This window comes from Schistocerca gregaria, chromosome 8 (genome assembly GCF_023897955.1).
Source record: "Schistocerca gregaria isolate iqSchGreg1 chromosome 8, iqSchGreg1.2, whole genome shotgun sequence".
NCBI classification, from domain to species: Eukaryota; Metazoa; Arthropoda; class Insecta; order Orthoptera; family Acrididae; genus Schistocerca; species Schistocerca gregaria.
The window spans coordinates 291153362-291177178 of NC_064927.1; the positions used below are offsets into that span (position 1 = coordinate 291153362).

The 23817-nt window shown below is 41.8% G+C and overlaps 1 protein-coding gene across 2 annotated transcripts in view; it reads right to left on the reverse strand.

The window, feature by feature from the left end:
* Positions 1–1244: 1244 nt before the first annotated feature.
* Positions 1245–23817, reverse strand: part of LOC126284905 (cuticle protein 19-like) — a 32615-nt gene continuing 10042 nt past the window's right edge. The window contains exons 3-4 of one of the 2 annotated variants that reach the window (XM_049984168.1): positions 17213–17534; positions 1245–1935 (exon numbers count right to left, since the gene is read on the reverse strand). In XM_049984168.1, the coding sequence (XP_049840125.1) occupies positions 1829–1935; positions 17213–17534 (429 nt within the window). In that variant the 3' untranslated portion in view covers positions 1245–1828. Of the gene's footprint in view, positions 1939–17212; positions 17535–23817 lie in introns of both variants that reach the window. The other variant, XM_049984167.1, reaches the window with a different exon arrangement.

The window sequence follows — 23817 nt, forward strand, 5'->3', positions numbered from 1 at the left end:
TCCCCATTCTAGTAGACGTTATAGTTACACCTCTGTGTATCGCTCTTGTAGAGACCACAATGACAAATTTACACTAATTACAGGCACACAGAGGCTTTTACTCTTTCTCTTACAGTTGCAGTGAAGGCAGACGTCGTATCAGCCGCCATATCCAATCGTCGTTCCGCACCTACATCTTCTTCACCCGAATAACTTCATAAACAAAATAAAATGTATTACGAGTCGAAATTTTAGCATAAAAACTTTGTTTTATGTGACAAGGTGTATCTATAAATGTTCTTGCAGGCGAAATTAAACGACTTTTTCTGATATTTTCTTGGTCCTTTTTTACTTATGTGTTCAAAGGGCAATGTAACCTATAAACTACGAAATTATTAAATTCTTTGTGGGCTATAAGCAAACAATCAGTTTTAAATAACTAACGATAAGCTTACTGAATGGAAGGCATATGTTTAATGACGTGTGGCAGTAATACATTTATTTGCAGAGACTGTGAACAGCCACTCCGTAAACTTCGTTACCATGCAACCAAATAATAAACAACTCCTCATCATACGACATAAATATTCTAATAATCCTAAAGTCAACTAATTGACTTGCTCTATGAATCCTGTTATGTAAATTTACACATGTTATTATCGTGTATTTGGTAGAGTGTGAGTACTGTTCTATGAGTTTATTTCTGTTGCTGAATTAAAGACTAACAGTGTGAGGAGCAATACAAGAAGAAAAACAAGTGTTATTTCGATAATGATAACTGCAAGAAAGCAATATAGAAATATAAAGAAGTAAAAGGACAACGCTGCTTCCTTTGGCAGTACATCTAATTAACCTTACTGATTAACAGACTTTCAAACTGAACTAGTACAGGTGTGGGCTGCCAGTCGATAACTGATTTATTTTCCACTTAAGTTGTCATTGAACATCAGTTTCTGGGTGGATGATGGTCGACGGAAATCTCTTGTGATCTCCGATTTCTGGTTTTAAAACAGAATCCCTTGCTCTACGTCGAATATTTCCTGAATTGTCGTTATAAAGCTGAATGGAACCAGTTTTTCAATAAAGATTAAAAGTTCTTGCCGCCACCGAGAATCGAACCATGTGCCTACTAGCGATACTGCAGGACACACAGACAAAGTCTAATACAGAAAAATAACGAAAGAGAACCATAAACGCTTATCGTAGTATTCATATTTGTACAAAAAGTATACTACTGGCAGAAATTATCAACAAATTTGTAATAAAATAAAAAAATATTTTTTTACAGCAGTATTTAGAAGATCTGTATACACATTGCTGTTACAATGACATGATTGCAAAGAATTTAAGGATAAATTTTTCTTACACAGTAGTTCTGGAAACTAACATCTATAAATATTTAAGAGATACTTTTATTTATAGTCATACGTTTTTAAACATTTATGAAATTAAATAAATGTTGTACACTGTACACTATGTTACAGACTTCATTTTTCATAAATTTTGACTGGCGTTAGAGCACTGTATTTTTGTAGTTATGACATAAACACGTGCGACGTGACAAGTATATCTATTGTCCCGACGCAGAATGTGCTAGACGTACTGTAACCTCACAGCTGTTATAGCTTTGCTCTTGCTGTTTAATATATTGGTTACAATATATATGTAAACATGTATTTACATGTGAGAGGTACATAGTAAGAACGCGAGTAATTACTGGCCTAGGACAGCGAGCACCGCCTAGACTCTTGTATGAGGTAACGCATGTGCGGCGCTGGCGTAGCCTGAGCGGTGAGGCCCACCCGCGTGCAGCCCCGACAGCCCCTGGCGACCGCCACCACTGGCGGCCTCAGTAGTAGCTGTAGTGGGGGTAGTGTGCGGCGTTGTCCACCACGTAGCCCGCTGCTCCGTCGTACAGGTCGTACTCGTGCTGCGTCACGTAATGCGGTTTCACCACTTCTGTCAACAAAAACAAGTTTTCTGTACGTGACTGGTTACTTCAGTCCCCATCAAGATGTTGAGGTGACAGCAGCCACAGCGTCGCTTCTCAGAATACAAAATTATTTTATCATTCTTTTGACCCTTTGCAGTAAGATAAAAGGCATAGTTGGAACTGAAATGCATACAATACACATCTCCTTGCTAGCCCTGTGCCTAACCCTCCAGTAATATCAGCGCTCTTCCCAGCCCCATCTCAGTCAGTTCACCTCCTAGCGGCTCTTCAAACTTCCCCTGGCTTCCATCTCTACGAGTTTTTCATGGCCGTTTATGACCATCGTATCTTGTTAAAAGAAAATTACACGTCAGACTAAAACTACTTACTTCGTAAACACGAGGACTGCATTCCTCCATGACATTCCACACCTACAAAGCCTTGATCTGTACCATCCTCAGGTGCGTCGATGCAGACTGAATATCTGACAGACTAAAGTTCCATCACAGTGTCCGTATCATTGAAGCCAGACATCCCACTTTGCTTTCTGCATCCGTTTAACTTCCCTTAAACGAATCCGTTACCATTTCATCATTTACCTCTCCCTCCTGACACACATTGTACACTTCTGTATATCTTAAACGTCTCCACCAGTTCGACTCTAACAACGCCCTCTAATTTCCAGCTCGGATATGCTGCCGCATCTATATCGAGACAGACTTCATCCATACTTAAACACGAGATGATTGGGTGTTTGTGTTGCCATCATTTCATCATCATTCATGCGAGTGGCGAAATTGGGCTGAGTAAAGGTTGAGAATTTGTACGGGCTCTGATAACCCCGCAGTTGAGCGCCCCACAATCCAAACATCATCATCGTCATCATACCTAAACACTTTCTATATCCTATATATATTTTAAAGACTCCTCTCTAAGACAAAGAAATTCGCCCTGACATTTATCCTTCCTACCGGACCTATACCACCCATATCAGGGCTCTGTATTCTCTTCCCGTCCTCTTGTACACATTCTTCCTCATAACTATGTACTGGCCTCCATTTTAGTTACACCTTTCACAAATCCCATATTTTCCCATCTTCCACCCTCCCACATTACACCAACTGCCAAAAACCAACCATCTTAATCAACTGATATTCCACATCTTCTTCACCAGAACCACTCAGCCCGTCCTCTCCCAAATAATCCCCTCGGAATGAAATTATCAATTTTTCAATATTTCTTTAAAAACAAGTATTTTTAATACCATCAGTGAATAATCATAATTTCGATAAATTTTAAATGTTTTATCGTTTTTTAATAGTTTCAAGATGCATTGTATCAGTACAAAAACCAGCCCATCTCACCCATGCTGGGCGATGGAATGAAAGAACAATGGAATAGTGTAAGTCTCACAGTCGTAGCTTCGTTTGTGCTGTTAACAAGTTTGGTTGTGCAAACCTTTGAAAGACAACAGGAAGGATGGACAAGGTATGTGCATACTGTCTGTGGACACAGGAGGGGCTGTTTGCGAACAGCAAAAGACACTTTTTGCCACGGTCAGCCGTCTACTACCGCTGTCTCAAGATGCAGCGCTATCGCGGAAGCTGGTGCATCTTATGAGGCACCTCAAATGTCGCTCGTTTCGCTCATGGCCTCTGCTAGTGGTGTACCTTCCAACGTACACCACCTGGGAGAACAGCCCTCGCTGCTGTGTGAGTGGTAATTTGCCACCCACTGAATCTCTCGAAGCGGAGAGCGAATGTTGGGTACCGACCGTCTGGCCTTGTACGTTCCCCCTACGAGTGGACAAATGGCTTCTCCTTCAGCATGATTTGAGCAGATACGCGAGGAGAGAGGTTTGGTAGTTACCGGGAGCTCCAATGTTAAGGTGTTATGGAGCCCCCAAGGAAATAGCAGAGTTGGTAAGAACTCCAATGTGTGCTCGGCATGTGTGCTAGGAGGGTCCATGTGAGAAGTGGAGGAGGTCCCATCTGCAGCTATAAATGGTGCAGGGTGCAGTCATCCGTAAGTTGTGGCTCACGTCGGCAACAATGACGCCTGTCGTTTGGTTTCAATTTGTACCGACGATTGACTGCTGGCCTACTACATTTTGTAGTTTCGTATCTATAATTGGCCTGCGTTCTTCGATTTGGACCCGAGTGGAAAGTCTCGACGAGAAACTCCGTCGTTTCTGTGATGGTCTTGGCTGCAGATCTTTGAACGTGTTACAGTGTACAGAATTGTAGGATTTCCCTATAGTTCAGGAATGTGTTACACAGAGGAAGCAACTACTCAGGTAGCAGTATAAACAGTGCAGTGCATACATTTCTTCTTTTCTTGTTTTACGATAGGCTATAGTTTGGAGTCCTCTGCTGAAATTTCGCCTGGTGACACGCAGAGAGTGAAATCAGAAAGCGTACAAAGTAAAGATACTTCAAAAGTCAAGTTTTTGAGAACAAATAAACGAAGCATTTGGTACAATGTACCTGTATTTATCCCTCACCATAAAATCTGTCGTGCTCGAATTACACTTGACACCGAAAGCTGGAATAAACTTAAATAGCGAGAACCTAGGTTACACCTTCCACAAAAATATTATGATTGTCGAGGCAGAAATTGACTGTGAGTTGTCTCGAGGCGTGTAATCGGCCGAAGTGATTTAAGTCATCGGATGCCTGAATACTGTCGAAAGGCAGTGTTGCGATCACAGACGAAAGGCTCTAGTTCCCTGTCCTTCTTCGAAGAAAGAATTTACTGGTTAATAAGCTCCTGGCTGCTACTGGTGAACTGTTGTCGTTGTTAAATAGTGTAAGCAGATACTAACAGAGAAGGGAAACCAAAATATTATTGTTGTGCGGCCTCGATTGTCTCCTGGCAGCTGTTAATTTTTTTCCTCGCTCGCCGTGGCTTGGTATTTACTATCTGAGATGGGCGGGTAGCCACGAAGGTTCACGGACTTTCCTTCCGTAAGTGTTACTTTGTCTGTGTAGCACGTGTGTGTTCTTAAATTCTCAACTTCGTCACATTCTTCTTGGTGTACCATTAATTTTGTGCCTAGGGTGCTAAACATTGCTTATCTGCTCCCTCGTCGGCATATTGATGGATTTATTAACTTTAATGACAATCACCGGTATGATTATATTACTACCACTAATCCGCGATTTACTAACAGTGTCGATAAGGTGAGGCATGTAAGTCTGCAGGCTTTCCTTGATCTGAATCTTTAGGCTGCGCCATATTCCTTATCATACTTCTTCTCTGCATGACGTTCGGTCACTCTGCTTCGATGTTCTTCAAAATTCCACCGGTGCCCCAGGATGGTGGAACACTGTCGAAAGACAGCTTAGTGTTCACTTAAAGAGCACGAAAGTCAGATTTGTTTCAGATAACCCTTATGTCGTGTCACGCTGAGACTGTCTTCTTACTAGCAGTGCATATTTCGTCAACTGTGTGTTAGAGATAATATTCATGTAGACAATACTTGTTGCTCCACCTGACTCAAGATGTACATAGAGATGCCATTAGTTCAGGAAGTAAGCTACATCTTTTATTACACATTCATGTGCCGAGTAGCCTAATCCTTTTAAGTCTTTCTAATGTTAAAAGACGTTGATGTGTTTCTCGAATGGCCTCTAACTTTTTAACAGACACATTGTGTTGGTGTCCAGTCATAACATATTCTGGGACGGAGAGGAGAAGTAATGAACGGCCAAGTTTCTCGTGTGCCGCGTAGTCTTGTGTAACTCAGCGTGGGCGGCAGACACTGCATGATGTGAGTCTCGATACCAGTGCAACAATGGACAGGAAGTGCCATTTCCTTGAAACGAATCCCCCGCTGGTCTTATCTGATAGCTTCCAGCAGGCCACAAAGGATTGGAGATAACTACTGACTACATCTCGAGGGAAGGAGTTAATTGAAGGCTGTCGAGTCTCGCTTCTGTCCTCCATTTTTATCTCAAGCAGATAACGTTATGTGGCTGCTATTGAGGAAGAGTTGACCATCACCTGGCTTTGCGGACGGCATTATGTCGGGAGAAAGTTGTTTCCAGGAAACAACAGTTCTGAAGTAACAGGTTTCCCAATCGCGTAAGTACGTACAAAATATTTCAAACTCAAGTTATGTAAAGCTGTCTTTACTGAGACAGCAATTCTCACAATGAAAAGAAACTTATATTTCCGATTGTGACAACTGAGCTTTCGGATGTACAGCGAGCCCTTCGTTATTGTGGAAGATTCCACATGATCAAAACTTCATCCTTCTTATGATTCACCTCTTGTAATTCTGAGCTACCGGAACAGAAGGTGCACTGATGTACTAGTGAAATACAAAATTATAAATTTTGAAACTAAATCTCTTACCTAGGAATACATCCCTACAGTATACAGCTTAGGAGCTAATTGCATCATTCTAGGAAGAATAGACATTTGTAATGATGAAAGGGACTCATCTTACCACAACAAGTAACTTTTTGTCCAGAAGCAAAAAAACTTAAGCAAATGATGAGAGTTTAGAACGAATTCTGAATTCTAGAAAAATAAATTTTCCATAGACTGGAAAATCAGCACGGTTTTAGAAACTCAGATTCATATTTTCTCCGATGATATACTGCGAACTGCGGATGAAGGCAATTGACAGATTCCATACTCTCAAACTTCCGAAAATCATTTAACACGTTACCCGATTGGAGACTGTTAAAGAAGGTACGAGCATACGGAATAGGTTCCCAGATATGTGAGTGTCGCGAACATTGCTTAAGTGATAGAACCCAGTACATTGACCTCGATGGCGAGTGTTCATTAGAGACAAGGATATCGTCAGAAGTGACCGAGGCAAGTTTGATAGGACAGCTGTTATCTTCTGCATAAATAAATTATCTGGAGGACAGGGTGTGCAGATATCTGCGGTTGTTTTCTGACGATGCTGTGATGTCAAAGTGAAGGGAAGGTGTCGAAGATGAAGGTTGGATAAGATCGTATTAAAGGATGGTATTGAAGCGGGCTTCTAGATTTGTTACCGCTAGATTCGAACAACATGCAAGTGTTATGGAGACCTCTTAGAGAATTACTCGTGAGAATCCCCAGAGGAAAGACGACGTTCTCTTCGAGGAGTACTACTGAGAAATCGAGAGAACCAGCATTTGAAGTTCACTGCAGAACGATCCTACTGCTGCCAGCATACGTTTCGCCTAAGGACACGATAAGAAATGAAAAACTGGGGCTCATAGGGAGACATCTAGATAGGCATTTTTCCCTTGTTCTAGCTGTCAGTGGAATAGGAAAGGAAACATCTTTTAGTGGTGCGGGGTACCCTCAGCCACCCACCGTATGGTGGCTTGTGGAGTATGTGTCTAGGAGTAAATGTTTAGATATTAGGGAGACATTAAGTAGCACCATTGCCTTTCTTGTAAATTTGTTCATTGCGGAGATATGAAGACCAGTACGTCTCTTTTCTAGTATGGAGGATGTCAAGATAAGGTGGAAGGGGCACGTCTGCCAATATTTTCACTCGCAAATAGTGAAAAACCTAGTGCACTTCATGTGCAATGGTTGCCCACCTTCAGCACCCCACAGGTGATTTGAAACTTCAGCAAGACAACCCATCGTCCCATCGCACTCCCAGCTGAGCCAAAATTGTACGCTGTAGCAACGCCCTCAGACGGAAACTTTATGATCGCTTACAGGGGAGAGTCCTACAGTTCAAATGGTTCAAATGCCTCTGAGCACTATGGGAATTAACAGCTAAGGTCATCAGTCCCCTAGAACTTAGAACTACTTAAACCTAAATAACCTAAGGACATCACACACATCCATGCCCGAGGTAGGATTCGAACCTGCAACCGTAGTGGTCTCGCGGTTTCAGACTGAAGCGCCTAGAACCGCTCGGCCACACCGGTCGGCGTCCTACAGTACCTGCCGTCTTACGCTACCAGCCGTCACTAGTTCGTTTCTATTACTAGGTGGCGGCACAGACAAGAAGTGAGCTGCAAGACGTCATGATCCCTCTTCTGACAGTCAGGCATTATGTCCTGTGTTCAGTTATTTGTGACCTGTGAATATTTACTGTTTATGTGAAAGGAGCGTGTAAGATTTTAGTTTCAGTACCATGGTACGCGTTTGTGAGGTAAGTAACTGAATCTATTTTTATATTTATTTTAACTACGTTGTTTAAGGTTACTGTAGCCGAAAAATTTTCAAGACATCATGTATTAAACAATACGCAATCGGTACCGATTTTATTGCATGATCCTCGTACAGCACCGGCCACTACTACTGACCAGTCAGAATATTAGGGGGAAAATAATAATAGCCCTTTCTCTTCATTTTTCAGAGTAAAATGGCTGAGAATGAGGGGAAAACGAAAGGAAAATAGACTGAAGAGAATATGAGGATGGCAATAAGTGATCTCAGGGAAAATTACAGTAACGCAGGCAGTTGAGTCTTTTCATACCCTGAGGAGTACTTTGGTGAAAGAAGAAAAGACAAAGAGTAGAGAAAAGAAATTCAGAAAGAGACTTGAAGTCAGGACAAGTGCTCAACATCAGATGGATCCAACAGAAGCAAACAAGTAAATAGTTGAAATAGTAATGCAACAAATATGAAGCGTCAATAGAAGCTGGAGTCTGGTGGAGATACTCAAATAATAGACGATAGTACAATATCTGTAATATACCTTGAATACTTAAAAGAAAATTGAGTACAATGCACTAAATGCCAAGAGTGGGCACACGTTGGTTGTGTAGACCAAGAATATATCTTGCATTTTATTTGTGATTATTGCTATAATTCATCAATGGTTTTTGAACTTATGGACTTTTGTTCGTATAATAAAGTGTTTATTGGTTTTCTTTGCTTCTGTAATACTATTTATAAATAAACCCAGAAAATCTCCCTATAGAGGCACTGGACCGAATTGGAAGAAGTTTTTTGTACGGACTGACAAAACAACCTGTTTTTGCTTCTACATGAGCTGTCAATTATTGTAAAATTTCAGGGAAATCATACATGTAGATTCTATGGCACTATTTTAATTACTAGAATACCTTATTAAATTCTTAACGTTTTAAGTATTCCACATTTTACAAGTAAAAAGGTCAAAATGGCCGGTACTGTAGTACTCTCCCCTATACTTCGTGTCAATGCCAATAACTTATAGCCGATCTGACGATATGATCAGATTCGTGATAAACCATCGTGGACGATTTGAGTCTTTCCTGGAATATATGGACTTTGATTTGTGAGCTACATTAGTGTAAATGTGGACGTAGTTAGCCGTATTCTAACGTTTGAAGATTAATAACCTAAGTCAGTGGACATCATCTTTTATTAAAAAGGCTCCTTGTCGTCATTAGTAATTAATTTTGTGTAGCAGTTAATTACAAGCATGTCACGGGCAGTAGACACACGGTTTCATCGTGTTGCCGCGTGTAATCCTTTTGTAAACTGACACACACAGTGACTTTCTTCCTGGCAGAATCACTACCAGACGATTTTTGAAGTACAAAGTTTCCTGATCAGTTAGAGACATAAAAGGAAAATTCAAAACGAAGACTGGAATGAAAAACAATAGAAATTGTAGAGGTGTAACAAAACGTTAAGGGAAGATGGGCAGAATGTGAAGAAGATCTATATGAGAAAGAACTGCTTATTGGTCAAAATACAGTTAATGAGATTTTAGAATCAGAATAAGATATTTGTGATACAGAAGTCAAATGAGCCGTAGAAAATATTGCGGAAACAAGGCTAGCGGGAACGATAGAATTATAACACAGTTGTTTTCAGTCATTGGAAAACCCGGTGAAACTGTTGCATTCAGTATTTCAGCAATTATGGAGACCCAAACAGTGGCCAAAAGAATATAAAAGTTCAGCATTCGTCCCTATTCCAAAGAAGGGTACTTCCCAAGAGTGTTAGAATAACCAAACAATCCCTGTCACCAGTCTTCTGGCTGGTTTCGTGCGGCCAGCCACAAATGACTCTCCTGTGCCAACCTTCCCGTCTCGGAATTGCACTTACAACCAACGTCCTCAGTTAATTGCTGGATGTATTCTAATCCTTGTCTTTTTCTAAAAATTTTACCCTCTACGGCTTCCTCTAGTACCAATGAAGTTATTTCCTGATATATTAACAGATGTCCTATCATCCCGATCCTTCTTCTTGTCAGTGCTTTCCATATATTATTTTCCTCACCGATTCTGCGGAGAACCTCCTCATTCCTTACTTAATCAGTCCACATAATTTTCAACAATCTCCTGTTACGCCACATCTCAAATGCTTTTCTTTTATTCTGTTCCGGTTTTCCCATAGTCCATATTTCACTACTATACAATGCTGTGCTTCCTCCCATGAACCATGGACCTGGATGTTGATTGGGAGGCTTGCGTGTCTCTGCGATAGAGGTAGCTGTGCCGCAGGTGCAACTACAACGGAGGGGTATCTGTTGAGAGGCCAGACAAACGTGTGATTCCTGAAGAGGGGCAGCATCCTTTTCAGTAGTTGCAGGGGCAACAGTCTGGATGATTGACTGATCTGGCCTCGTAACACTAACCAAAACGGCCTTGCTGTGCTGGTACTGCGAACGGCTGAAAGCAAGGGGAAACTACAGCCGTAATTTTTCCTGAGGGCATGCAGCTTTACTGTATGATTAAATGATGATGGCGTCCTCTTGGGTAAAATATTCCGGAGGTAAAATAGTCCCCCATTCGGATCTCCGGGCGGGGACTACTCAGGAGGATGTCGTTATCAGGAGAAAGAAAACTGGCGTTCTACGGATCGGAGCGTGGAATGTCAGATCCCTTAATCGGATAGTTAGGATAGAGAATTTAAAATGGGAAATTGATAGGTTAAAGTTAGATATAGTGGAAATTAGCGAAGTTCGGTGGCAGGAGGAAGAAGACTTCTGGTCAGGTGAATAAAGGGTTATAAATACATAATCAACAGGAGTAATGAAGGAGAAGGTTTAATAATCGATAAAAAATAGGGGCGAGGATTAGCTACTACGAATAGCATAGGGAACTCATTATTGTAGCCAAGATAGACACAAAGCCTACGCCTACTACAATATTACAAGTTTATATGCCAACTAGCTCCGCAGATTGAGGAAGACAGTGATAAAATGTATGATGAGATAACAGAAATTATTCAGATAGTGAAGGGAGATAAAAAATTCGATAGTAGGAAAAGAAAGAGAAGGAAAAGTCAGAGGTGAATATGGAACGGGGATAACGAATGAAAGAGGAAGCCGCCTGCTAGAATTATGCACAGAGCATAACTTAATCATAGCTAACACCTGGTTCAAGAAACATGAAAGAAGATTGTATACACAGAAGAGGCCTGGAGGCACACGAAGGTTTCAGACAGATTATATGATAGTAAGACAGAGATTTAGGAACCAGGTTTTGTACGGTAAGACATTTCCAGGGGCAGATGTGGACTCTCAGTACAATCTATTTGTTATGAGGTGTAGATTAAAACTGAAGAAACTGCAAAAAGGTGGGAATTTAAGGAGATGGGATCTGGATAAACTGTAAGAACCAGAGGTTGTGGAGAGTTTCAGGGAGAGCATTAGGGAACGATTGACAAGAACGGGGGAAGGAAATACAGTAGAAGAAGAATGGGTAGCTTTGAGAGACCAAATAGCGAAGGCAGCAGAGTATCAAGTAGGTAAAAAGACGAGGGCTAGTAGAAATCCTTGGGTAACAGAATTTAATTGATGCAAAGAGAAAATATAACAATGCAATAAATGAAGCAGGCAAAGAGGTATACAAACTTCTCCAAAATGAGATCGACAGGAAGTGCAAAATGGCTAAGCAGGATCGCTAGAGGACAAGTGTAAGGATGTAGAGGCATATGTGACTAGGGGTTAGATAGATGCCGCCTATAGGAAAGTTAAAGACACCTTTGGAGAAAAGAGAACCACTTGTACGAATATCAAGTGCTCAGCTGGAAACCCAGTTCTAAAGAAAGAAGGGAAAGCAGAAAGGTGGAAGGAGTACGAATGGGTCTATACAAGGGCGATGTACTTGATGACAATATTGTGGAAATGGAAGTGGACGTAGGTGAAGATGAAATGAGAGATATGTTACTGCGTGAAGAGTTTGGCAGAGCAGTGAAAGATCTAAGTCGAAACAAGACCCCGGGAGGAGACAACATTCCATTAGAACCATTCCAGACAAAACTCTACCATCTGGTGAGCAAGATGTATGAGACAGGTAAAATACCCTCAGACCTCAAGAAGAATATAATAATTCCAATCCCAAAGAAAGCAGATGTTGACAGATGTGAAAATTACCGAACTATCAGTTTAATAAGTCACGGCTGCAAAATACTAAATCGAATTCTTTACAGACGAATGGAAAACTGGTAGAAGCCTACCTCGTGGAAGATCAGTTTGGAACACGTGAGGCAATACTGACCCTACGACTTATCTTAGAAGACAGATCTACCTTAGAAGATAGATGTCTTGTACTACTTTCCCTACAACCACATTCCAATCCCCCATGACTATTAGATTTTTAAGCTCCCTTTACATGCTGAATTACCAGTTCAGTATCCTCACATAGTTTCTCTATCTCTTCATCTTATGCTTACGACACGTGTATGTGTACTTTAACTAATGCTTACGACACGTGTATGTGTACTTTAACTATTGTCGGTGTTTTTGTCCTGTCGGTTCTGATTAGAAAGAACAACCCTCTCACTGAACAGTTCGCTGTAACTCACCCTCTGTCCTACATTCCTATTCATAACTAATCCAACTTCCTATATACTGTTTTCTGCTTCTATTCATACGAGGGTCAGTCAAAAAGTAATGCCTCCTATTTTTTTTTCTACGTTTAATTGTCAGGAAATTTAAATGCAATTACATAGGTTGAAAACCACAACATTGAGGATCATTTTGTCATTTTTCAATGTAATCTCCGCCCATCTCTACAGTTTTGGGCCATCTTTGAACAAGGGCATGTATCCCAGCACGGTAAAAATCACAGCTCTGCTTCCTAAGCCATTGACGCACGGATGTTTTGACGGCCTCCTCATCTTCAAAATGAATCCCACGATGAGATTCTTTTAGTGGCCCGAACAGATGGAAGTCTGATGGTGCCAGGTCAGGGCTGTATGGGGGATGAGGCAAAACTTCCCATCCAGTTTTGACAATCTCGTCAGAGGTGTGACGACTGGTGTGTGGTCTTGCATTGTCATGCAAAAGAAGAACATCTGCCATTGATTTTGTTGGGCGAACTCGCTGAGGACGTGCTTTAAGTTTTTTGAGGGTTGTGACGTATTGAACAGAATTTATTGTGCATTCCTGCTCCAAAAAATCAACCAGAATCACACACTCTGTATCCCAGAAAACTGTTGCCATCACTTTCCCTGCCGATCGCACAGTTTTGAATTTTTTCTTCGTCGGCGAGCTTGTGTGACGCCACTCCATTGACTGCCTCTTTCATTCGGGTTCAAAAAAATGCACCCATGTTTCGTCCCCGGTCACAATTTTTTTCAGAAACTCATCTCCCTCCAAACGGAAGCGCTACAAGTGTTGGGAGGCTATTGTTTTCCTTGCCTCTTTATTCTGATCGGTTAACATTCTTGGAACCCACCGTGCACAAACTTTTGAGTACCCCAATTGTTTAATAATCGTGATCACACTGCCTTTACTAAGAGAAATAATGCGACACACTTCATCTGCAGTCACCCGACGGTCACCACGAATGATGTCATCAACTTGCTGAATGTTGTGTGGAGTCACTGCACTCACCGGCCTGCCGCTCCGCTTTTCGTCAGTCAACGGTGTTTGCCCTTCAGCTTCCTTACAACGACGAACCCATCGTCTAACAGTGCTGACATCCACTGTCACAACACCATACACCTTCTTCAGTCTTTCATGAATGCGTATGGGCGTTTCACCTTCTGCATTCAAGAATTCAATCACACAACGCTGTCTCAAACGAACATCGATGTCGGCCATCTTACAAACTTCTGCTGTGCTGCCACCTGTTGACACAGAAAGTTACTACTGCAGTGGATTGCAGAAGGAGGTTTGAGGAATGGCGCCAAATTCAAATTTTTCACTTAACTTAATTTTTTTAAGTAGAAAAAAAATGGGAGGCATTACTTTTTGACCGACCCTCGTAATATCCTGCTCAAAACTTACAAAATAGACCGCCAATATAAGGAGTGAGAGTGCCTGAATAAGAAGCAATTTTCATAAAGGAGGAGGGGCCAGGCATCAGACTGCCAACATCCGATAGATTGTGGAGAAGGCAAGAGAATACCAGAGAGATGTGTATCTCTGCGTTATTGATTATGCTAAACTGTTCGACAGCCTAGACCGCAGTAAATTATGGGAAGTACTCAAAAACATGAGAGAACTAGATCATCCCATTCGCTCCATAAGAAGTTTACATGCAGAAGCAAGGGTGAGTATCCAATATGGAGCAATTAAACAGGTCAAGATTCAGGTGCCGTCACAAGACCGGGCTCTTCCCTTGTGTTGTAGGTCAGCGGACGTTGCTATTTGGTATGCACTGTTGCGTGTACTGAGTGAAATCAGTCTGATAAGCTCAAATTATGAAACTGCTACTTGCCTTCTACCTGTGCTTGATATCTGTGAATTCTACACTCCTGGAAATTGAAATAAGAACACCGTGAATTCATTGTCCCAGGAAGCGGAAACTTTATTGACACATTCCTGGGGTCAGATACATCACATGATCACACTGACAGAACCACAGGCATATAGACACAGGCAACAGAGCATGCACAATGTCGGCACTAGTACAGTGTATATCCACCTTTCGCAGCAATGCAGGCTGCTATTCTCCCATGGAGACGATCGTAGAGATGCTGGATGTAGTCCTGTGGAACGGCTTGCCATGCCATTTCCACCTGGCGCCTCAGTTGGACCAGCGTTCGTGCTGGACGTCCAGACCACGTGAGACGACGCTTCATCCAGTCCCAAACATGCTCAATGGGGGACAGATCCGCAGATCTTGCTGGCCAGGGTAGTTGACTTACACCTTCTAGAGCACGTTGGGTGGCACGGGACACATGCGGACGCGCATTGTCCTGTTGGAACAGCAAGTTCCCTTGCCGGTCTAGGAATGGTAGAACGATGGGTTCGATGACGGTTTCGATGTACCGTGCACTATTCAGTGTCCCCTCGACGATCACCAGAGGTGTACGGCCTGTGTTGGAGATCGCTCCCCACACCATGATGCCGGGTGTTGGCCCTGTGTGCCTCGGTCGTATGCAGTCCTGATTGTGGCGCTCACCTGCACGGCGCCAAACACGCATACGACCATCATTGGCACCAAGGCAGAAGCGACTCTCATCGCTGAAGACGACACGTCTCCATTCGTCCCTCCATTCACGCCTGTCGCGACACCACTGGAGGCGGGCTGCACGATGTTGGGGCGTGAGCGGAAGACGGCCTAACGGTGTGCGGGACCGTAGCCCAGCTTCATGGAGACGGTTGCGAATGGTCCTCGCCGATACCCCAGGAGCAACAGTGTCCCTAATTTGCTGGGAAGTGGCGGTGCGGTCCCCTACGGCACTGCGTAGGATCTTACGGTCTTTGCTTGAATCCGTGCGTCGCTGGGGTCGGGTCCCAGGACGACGGGCACGTGCACCTTCCGCCGACCACTGGCGACAACATCAATGTACTGTGGAGACCTCACGCCCCACATGTTGAGCAATTCGGCGGTACGTCCACCCGGCCTCCCGCATGCCCACTATACGTCCTCGCTCAAAGTCCGTCAACTGCACATACGGTTCACGTCCACGCTGTCGCGGCATGCTACCAGTGTTAAAGACTGCGATGGAGCTCCGTATGCCACGGCAAACTGGCTGACACTGACGGCGGCGGTGCACAAATGCTGCGCAGCTAGCGCCATTCGACGGCCAACACCGCGGTTCCTGGTGTGTCCGCTGTGCCGTGCGTGTGATCATTGCTTGTACAGCCCTCTCGCAGTGTCCGGAGCAAGTATGGTGGGTCTGACACACCGGTGTCAATGTGTTCTTTTTTCCATTTCCAGAAGTGTAGATTCTCTAAGTTTTTGAGATGCGTACTCTTTTGGCCACTGGATTTGTTGTCACTTGATTTTTCGTTATGTTGTATGCAAGTAACCTGCTCCGTAGGGACCGATGACGGTAGCAGTCTGGTCGCTTTAATCCCACAGACCAACCAACCTGCTCCCTATTTAACCGTCGCTTTGCCTGGTGATGATAATTTGGATTTTATTTTTATAAAAAAAATTCTCTTACAGATTGAATATTCTCCTTGGGTAATGATTTTGTGTACAATCTTTAATATGTACTTATTTAAAATCAATTTCTTGTTATGATACTTTATGTGTTTTCACTGTAGGGGAATTTCATACTGCTACGTGAGCATTTTTGTGTTGAGTAAATTCTCCTTTTTGATTAACTACAAAGCGGATTTGTTTACCTATATTGTAATATTTTGGTTGTCCGCCTCTATAGCTGAATGGAGCCGGCACGGTAGCTAAGAGCGTTTGGTCAGAGAGCTGTTTGGCCTCTGTAATAAAAAAACTGAGTGAAGGGATCAACAACGAACTTGAACTTATGTCATGTGACGTCCGCAACGACAAAAAAAAAAAAAAAAAAAAAAAAAATAAAATAAAATGCCGTCCTACGGGCCCTGGTTCGATTCCCGGCTGGGTCGGGGATTTTTCCGCTCAGGGACTGGGTGTTGTGTTGTCTTCATCACCATTTCAACCCCATCTGGCGTGCAGTTCGCCCAATGTGGCGTCGAATGTGATAAGACCTGCACCAAGGCGGCCGGACATGCTCCGCAAGGGGCCTCCCGGCCAATGACGCCAAACGCTCATTTCCATTTTTCACATTTTGGTTTGGAAAAAGTGGCTTTTAAATTTCTAATTTTTGCTAATTATTAGGAGAAAATAAATATTCAGAACTTGTTCAAAGGAAATTAAAATTATTTTAGTGAGGAGCAAGAACCACTCACAGCTCAACGCAGTTCTGTCACTTCCTCTAGTGACATAATTGAGAAAGGATTTCAGTAAAGCTGTATATCACAACCTTATTTCTTCAATGTCAATGCAAAGCACATTGCGAGGGATGCAGGGTTAGATGGAGAAGAAATTAGAATTAAAATTCTGGGGTAAATAGAGATAACCTTAGATACGCAGATGATACGATCATGACTGGAGAAAGTGGAGAAGAGTTCGTGAACGTGAAAGAAGAACGTGTAAAGGCTAGCCTGATTCTTTTCCAAGCTCCATACGTCACACCGTCCCTCTTGAATAAAGGTAGAGTACACACCTGCCGTGATGACCTGCGGCACGGCGACGACGTGTGCGGCGGGCTGGTGCACGACCGGCGGGGCTGCCACGACCACGGGCTTGGCCACGACCACGGGCTTGGGCGCTGGCGGCGGGTGCACGGCGGGCCCGCTCTTGCTCACGACCGCGTTGAAGCCGTTCACCGGGTCCGCCGTGTAGTCGACGGTGCGCACCGAGCCGTCCGGCTCGACCAGCGAGTACTGGCCCTTCACCACGTCCCCGTGCCGAGACTCTGACTGCTGCTTGATGTCGCCCGTGTTGGGGTCCGTCACGCCGTACTTGAAGGCGTACCGCGCGGGAGCCTGCAGGACAGCGCACAGCGTTAGCTGCTACTGTACCGTAATGCGAGAAGGACCCCAAGCTAGACTTCGGCACTCGACAGCTGCGTGGTCATTGGAGCTGGACCACTTGCTTGGATGGACGAGGAGAGATAGCTTAACGAGTGAAGACTACAGTCACTGAGACCGTCCTGGCACCGACCCGAAAGAAACGACGGAAAATCAAACTGGGTGGGCAAGTGACGATTTGAACCTGTTTCCTCCCAAATACAAGTCGACAGTATTAAGATCTGCCTAAACTCCTCAGAAAATTGAGAATATGTTAGAAAACTATCAGTTTGGCTTTAGGAAAAGTGAAGGCATCAGAGGCAATTCAGATTTTGCAGTTGATTATGGAAAATCAGGTAATTTCTAAGAATGATTGCCTATCGAAGTGGCGGGGTCCAAAAGACACATATCGAACGTGCTATCGTAAATCGATCATGCGACTCTGGTGGTGGCATTATGAATATCTTCACGGTGGTCGCTACAGCAACGACAAAAGAAGAGCGATACAAAAATACTTTTAATTGCAAAGGAGATGACTTAGCTTACTCATCGTCGGTGTTTTCATGTTAAAGTCCATTACAGTGGTCTGGATGGAAGAGTCGAACCATGTATTCTTCCTGATACTCGTTCGTTTTCCGCACTGTCCACAATGAAATTATAAACGGTATTTGAGCATCGAAACTGTTCTGAAGACGTTTTACACACTTCGCACCGCCCTTCTTTCCTCGTCCAGTAGTACTCCATATTTGTGACAAAAAATCGAACAATTTTCTACGCTGGATAAACTTGGAATTAGAGTTTCCATGTGAGAGAATCCGACAAAGAAACGTCAAGAACACCAGACATCCCACTCACTAACCACATAAATCGTCTGGGATTCCCTAGCAATTCACAAATAATTCGCGGAGGTATGTAATTTAGAGCAACTAAGGGAACGACGGGAAACTTAAAAATGACGTTCACAAATAACTGATCATGACGCCCTCCACCAGTGTCGCATGATAGATTTATGATCGCACCTTTGATACGTATCGTTTGGGCCCCGCAACTTCGATAGGCAATCGCTCTTGGAAATTACCGAAAATCAAGACACGTTCATAGGGTTCGTCGATCTGGAAAAAGCGTTTGTCAGCGTAAAATGGTTCAAGATGTTCGAAATGTTCAGATAAATAGGGGTACGCTATAGGGAGAGACGGGTAATTTACAATAGGTGCAAGAGCCAAGAGGGAATAATAAGAGTGGACGACCAACAACCAATTGCTCGGATTAAAAAGGGTGTATGACAGGGATGTAGTCTTTCGTCCCTACTGTTCAATCTGTACATCGAAGAAGCAATGATGGAAATAAAAGAAAGCTTCAGAAGTAGGACTAAAATTCAAGGTGAAAGGATTTCAGTTACGATTCGCTGATGACATTGCTATACTGAGTGACAGTGAAGAATAATTACAGGACCTGCTGCAGGGAATGTACAATCTAACGAATACAGAATATGGACTGAGAATAAATCGAAGAAATACGAAAGTAATGAGAAGCAGCAGAAACGAGATCAGCGAGAAACTTAATATCAGGACTGATGGTCACGAAGTAGATGAAGTTTAAGGAATTCTGCTACTTTGGCATAAAATAACCAGTGACGGACGGAGCAAAGAGGACGTCAAAAGCCGACTAGCACTGGCAAAAAAGGGAATTTCTGGCTAACAGAAGTCTACTAGCATCAAACACAGGCCTTAATTTGAGGAAGAAATTTCTCGGAATATACGCTGGAAGCACATCATTGGCAGTGAAACACGGATTGTGGGAAAACAGGGACAGAAGAGCATTTGAGATGTGGTGCTACATACGAATGTTGAATGGTAGATCGGAGAGGAAAGGAATATGTGGAAAAGGAAATGACAGGATGACAGGACATCTGTTAATACATCAGGGAATCACTTTCATGGTACTAGAGACGGCTATAGAGGGTAAAACTTGTAGAGGAAGACAGAGATTGGATTACATCCAGCAAATAATTGAGGACGTAGGTTGCAAGTGCTGCTCTGAGATGAAGAGGTTGGCTGTGGAGAATAATTCGTGACCGGCCGCATCAAATCAGTCATAGCACTGAATTTTTTAAAAAAAGAAAAGAACCGCTTGATAGATGTCACAGCTTTTGTGAGAATTCTCAGAGATCACGTTTTAACCTCGAACACTGAAGTTGGACTATGAGAGCTTCTTATGAACTACACAAAATATGTTACACGTACAACATGTCATTAACAATAAAAACAAACACCACAGCGTTCCATAGGACAAACCCAGTAACGAAAAAAACAGTAATACGAAATAAGTTTATAGAACTAGTTGGCTTGGGGCCATGCTAAGATACAGAGGAGACCTTGATCAATACGACAAACGGTACTACTAGAAGATCTTTCCTAAATAATATAAGAACAGAAACATAAGTTAATTTTTTTGTAAAGTTAAGTGAGTAGCACTAATGCTGTGTGCGATTGAATCATGGGCAATGACAAAGAAAATGATCAAATAAGATTACAGGCCAACGATATTAAATTCTCCAGAGGCATAGCAGCATGCAGTAAGTTAGAGTATAAAAGACATAAAGATAACAGCAATGAATTGAAAATATTTTATATAAATGAGATTAAAAGAAATATGTAAAACAGATATCCCATCTGTTGCAAATGGAAAAGTCAATATTTCCGCAACATTTTTGGCAACACAGTCCGTACATAAAAGGCGCGTTGGAAGAGCAGCAAGAAGACGGAAGGATCTAATGCAACTGCAATAGGCCAAGCAAGGCCTGATGCAGGATAGAAAAAAAAGATTTTTTATGTATCGTATTGTAAGAAAAGAAAAGGTCATTCTGATACAGACCACCGAAGAAATGTAATTAAAATTTCAGACTACTTGCATTATAGTCTCACGAACGAGTCAAAGGGTAATGTTTAGATTGGACAGAAGAGTGCTTTATCATGTTGGAGGCTACTTACTCCAGCCTATCTTTGACTTATGAACTGACTAAACCAGTCAGTTATGTGGACAGCGATGGGGAGGACGGGTGAAGGTTGAAATAAAGTAGTAGTCAAACGGAAATATGAACGACGAGCTTAGTAGTTTTTTTAAATACGCAAAGTACTGCAAAGGTGTAAAAAAAAGATTCTACGACCGGTCGGAAATGAGAATGGGCTAACGTCCAAAAGATGAGTTACACGCTAAGAAATCAACATGTTACATCATGAATTCGAAACATTCAGCTGATATGATCACGGTAATAAGTAAAAGGATTCAAAGAGCCTCAATAGATGAGGAATGACAACAGCCTTAGAAGTATAAGTTGAAAAGGTGTTAAGGTCTTGAAAAAATATCAGAACAGGGATAACTACTTAAGAGCAAAGAAAAGCCATATTGTTGATCAAAGAATATAGTGATATCGAAGCTGAAAGGAAGACCAATAAGAACTAAAATTGCTCCTTTACTTTAAATAAAATAAACAAAACAAGCAAAAATTAGGACGAAAATTTTGATAAAAGAAATCTGTGAAAAATTACGTTCTTAATTAATAAAAATATACTCATTTCAAATGTTGACCAAAAATTATAAAAAATGTTCATCGCACAGTGCGTTTGATTTCACACTTCTTCATGAAGTTTAATCGTTGAGAGTGGAAAGTTTCCAAAGAAGTACATTACTATTGGAGGCAGAGAAAAGAGCTGTTGGATGGGCCATGTAGAGAAAGGAGTCTATAGGAGGCTCTGTTAATTAGGATGTTGCGACATGAGGCTGCATTTGGTACAGTAGATAATTTGATGGGCTATCTGGAGGAGTGCGCGCTTACCGGAAGGAACGTACTGCAATGTTAACTAAGTCCGTAGAAGAAGAAATGAAAAAAAAACAACTGAAATACGAAAGACAGATACTGAAATACAAGGAATAGACTACTCATAATGCTAGGTGTCGAATATATGGCAAATGTGTATGCCACTCGAGATTGAGAGAGGGTTAAAATTGTAGACTAGAAAAATTGTAGACTGTAGACTAGCGAGTAATACGCATATTCCCTATACGTAGCAATCCGAAAACCGTAGTTCGGGTTGAATGAATTATCTTTGAGTACCCACTGTGATATCTCAGAAAGCGACAGAGAGAGAGAGAGAGAGAGAGAGAGAGAGAGACGGGGGGAGGGGGGGGGCCTGAAAAAGAAATAAGAATGATGAAATAAGGAAATAAGTATGCCCATCGATTCAGAAGCAAAGGATCTGTGGTCGTTGAACACTTTTGTTTTATAAGAAAGAACTGAAGTGCAACGCCGCTGTCAAAAACTTTCTGGATGCGAATGTGAAATGTGACATAAGTGTTCACTCCGATGTGCTTGCTGTATCAGCACATTCTAGAAAAAGGTGACACAATGGCGAATTAGACTGCAACTGTCGAAATGAATGGGTTTCGTACGACATTGTTGCAAATAATCGACACAAGCAGTCAGTCACTGAGTACTGAACGTAGAAAATTTCCAGGAGTAATGATTTTACTATCATGGGAAATACGGGGTATTACTTGGGGCGTGACACCAGAGATGCATATTGGAATAATAGAGGGAGGCAGAAATATTCAGTTGTCGTTTATAACCATATTACTGTGGCACCATACAATAAATCTAATGAAAGCGTAGCTCTACCGAGCAAAATGTGCAACCAGAGCGTATATACAAATTTTGAAACGTTAATTCAATGCATAACTTTGGAATATTTGCCTGACATATCGAACAGCATACTGTTTTTGAAAAATGAATGCTTCCTGTCTTACGTGATTGTATTTTTGATTATGACAAGCATTAAGAATAGGTGAACTTCGATTGACCATTGGGTTAAATTGGCGTTCTTTTTACGGTTGTGTGACTGGAAATAGGTGTGAGGTCTGAAATGTGCGGAGCATACTGGAACAATAAAGTGGAGTAACACTAACGAGGGGGAGTTGTTTTTTGCTTGTTTCTTTCAGTAGATGATGGAAAATATATGAAATTTATAGAGCGCTGCTTAATACTAGGATTTTACTCATTCTGTCAGCACCAACATGAATGACATTAGAAAAGCCCAAAACAGGTACTGATACTTGGTAAGAAGAAGAGAAAGCAAAGAAATGTAATAATCCTTTGAAATCTGAATCTAATACTAGAAATCGTATTTTAATACGAATGAAAAGACGGTTTTACATAAAACGCTCCGTAGGGTACACAACCTTTGTAATCGTGAAATAGAGTCCAATCGGAGAAGAATCAATTTCTTTAAATCTATTTGTTGTATTTACGTATAAAACATAACATAGAAGCTACTGCTGACCGTGTTTCACAATTATTATTACTAGATCCACAATAGATTAATAATGCTTTTTCCTGATTTTATTAATAGTTTGAGGCACAGCTCCGAAACCTAAGACGACATTGCTGTACTTCAGTACTACTAAGATACGAATAAAAACAAAGTGATTGAAGTTGAGCATAACATTTACCAATTTTTTATGCGAATGTAGGAACAGGGGTCTTTCTAAACATTATTTAGAAGTTGTAAATCGTCCATAAGCATAAGGAACATCATTCATGAGAGTTTTTTAATCTACCGAGGAAGCAGTTGGGTATAAAAACAAATTAACACCATCACATATGAACCGTGATTTACCCGTAACATGAGAATTGAGTGAGAGGTACATGAATACTCGAAATGCGTCCTTAATCTGTAGAGGAAAGATATTTTAGTTCTTATGACGAGTCCAATAGTTTTTTCAGCTATTCATTACTTTTCGAGACGTTTCATCTGCGTTTGGTTGTCTTCCTGGAGTTTATGAGTATGATAAGATGTTTCTTTGACGAAAATCTGATTTGCAGAATGAGATTTCAAATATGGACTTCCAGGTTCTATCATCAAAATGTTTTTCAGAATATGTTGTTGTATATATATGTTCATCTCAAGTTCTATATTCATTACAAATATCATAGTTATTCCCTGAACATAGTTATGTTCATTACAAACCCTTCATATCTTCAAATTATCTTTTTATTCTCAACTCTACTGCCTTTTATAAAAATTAATATGAAACTAGCCTTTGAGCAATCAGTAATTCGTCTATGTTGGAATAGATCTCTATGACGCAGTGGACGCTAATTTCCGCTACACCTCCGTAATTTACGATGTTATTGTTTTCTTGTTTTTTGCTACAGAGAACAACGATAAAATAAAATTTTAAAAAATCAAGAATTTTCTTGAAG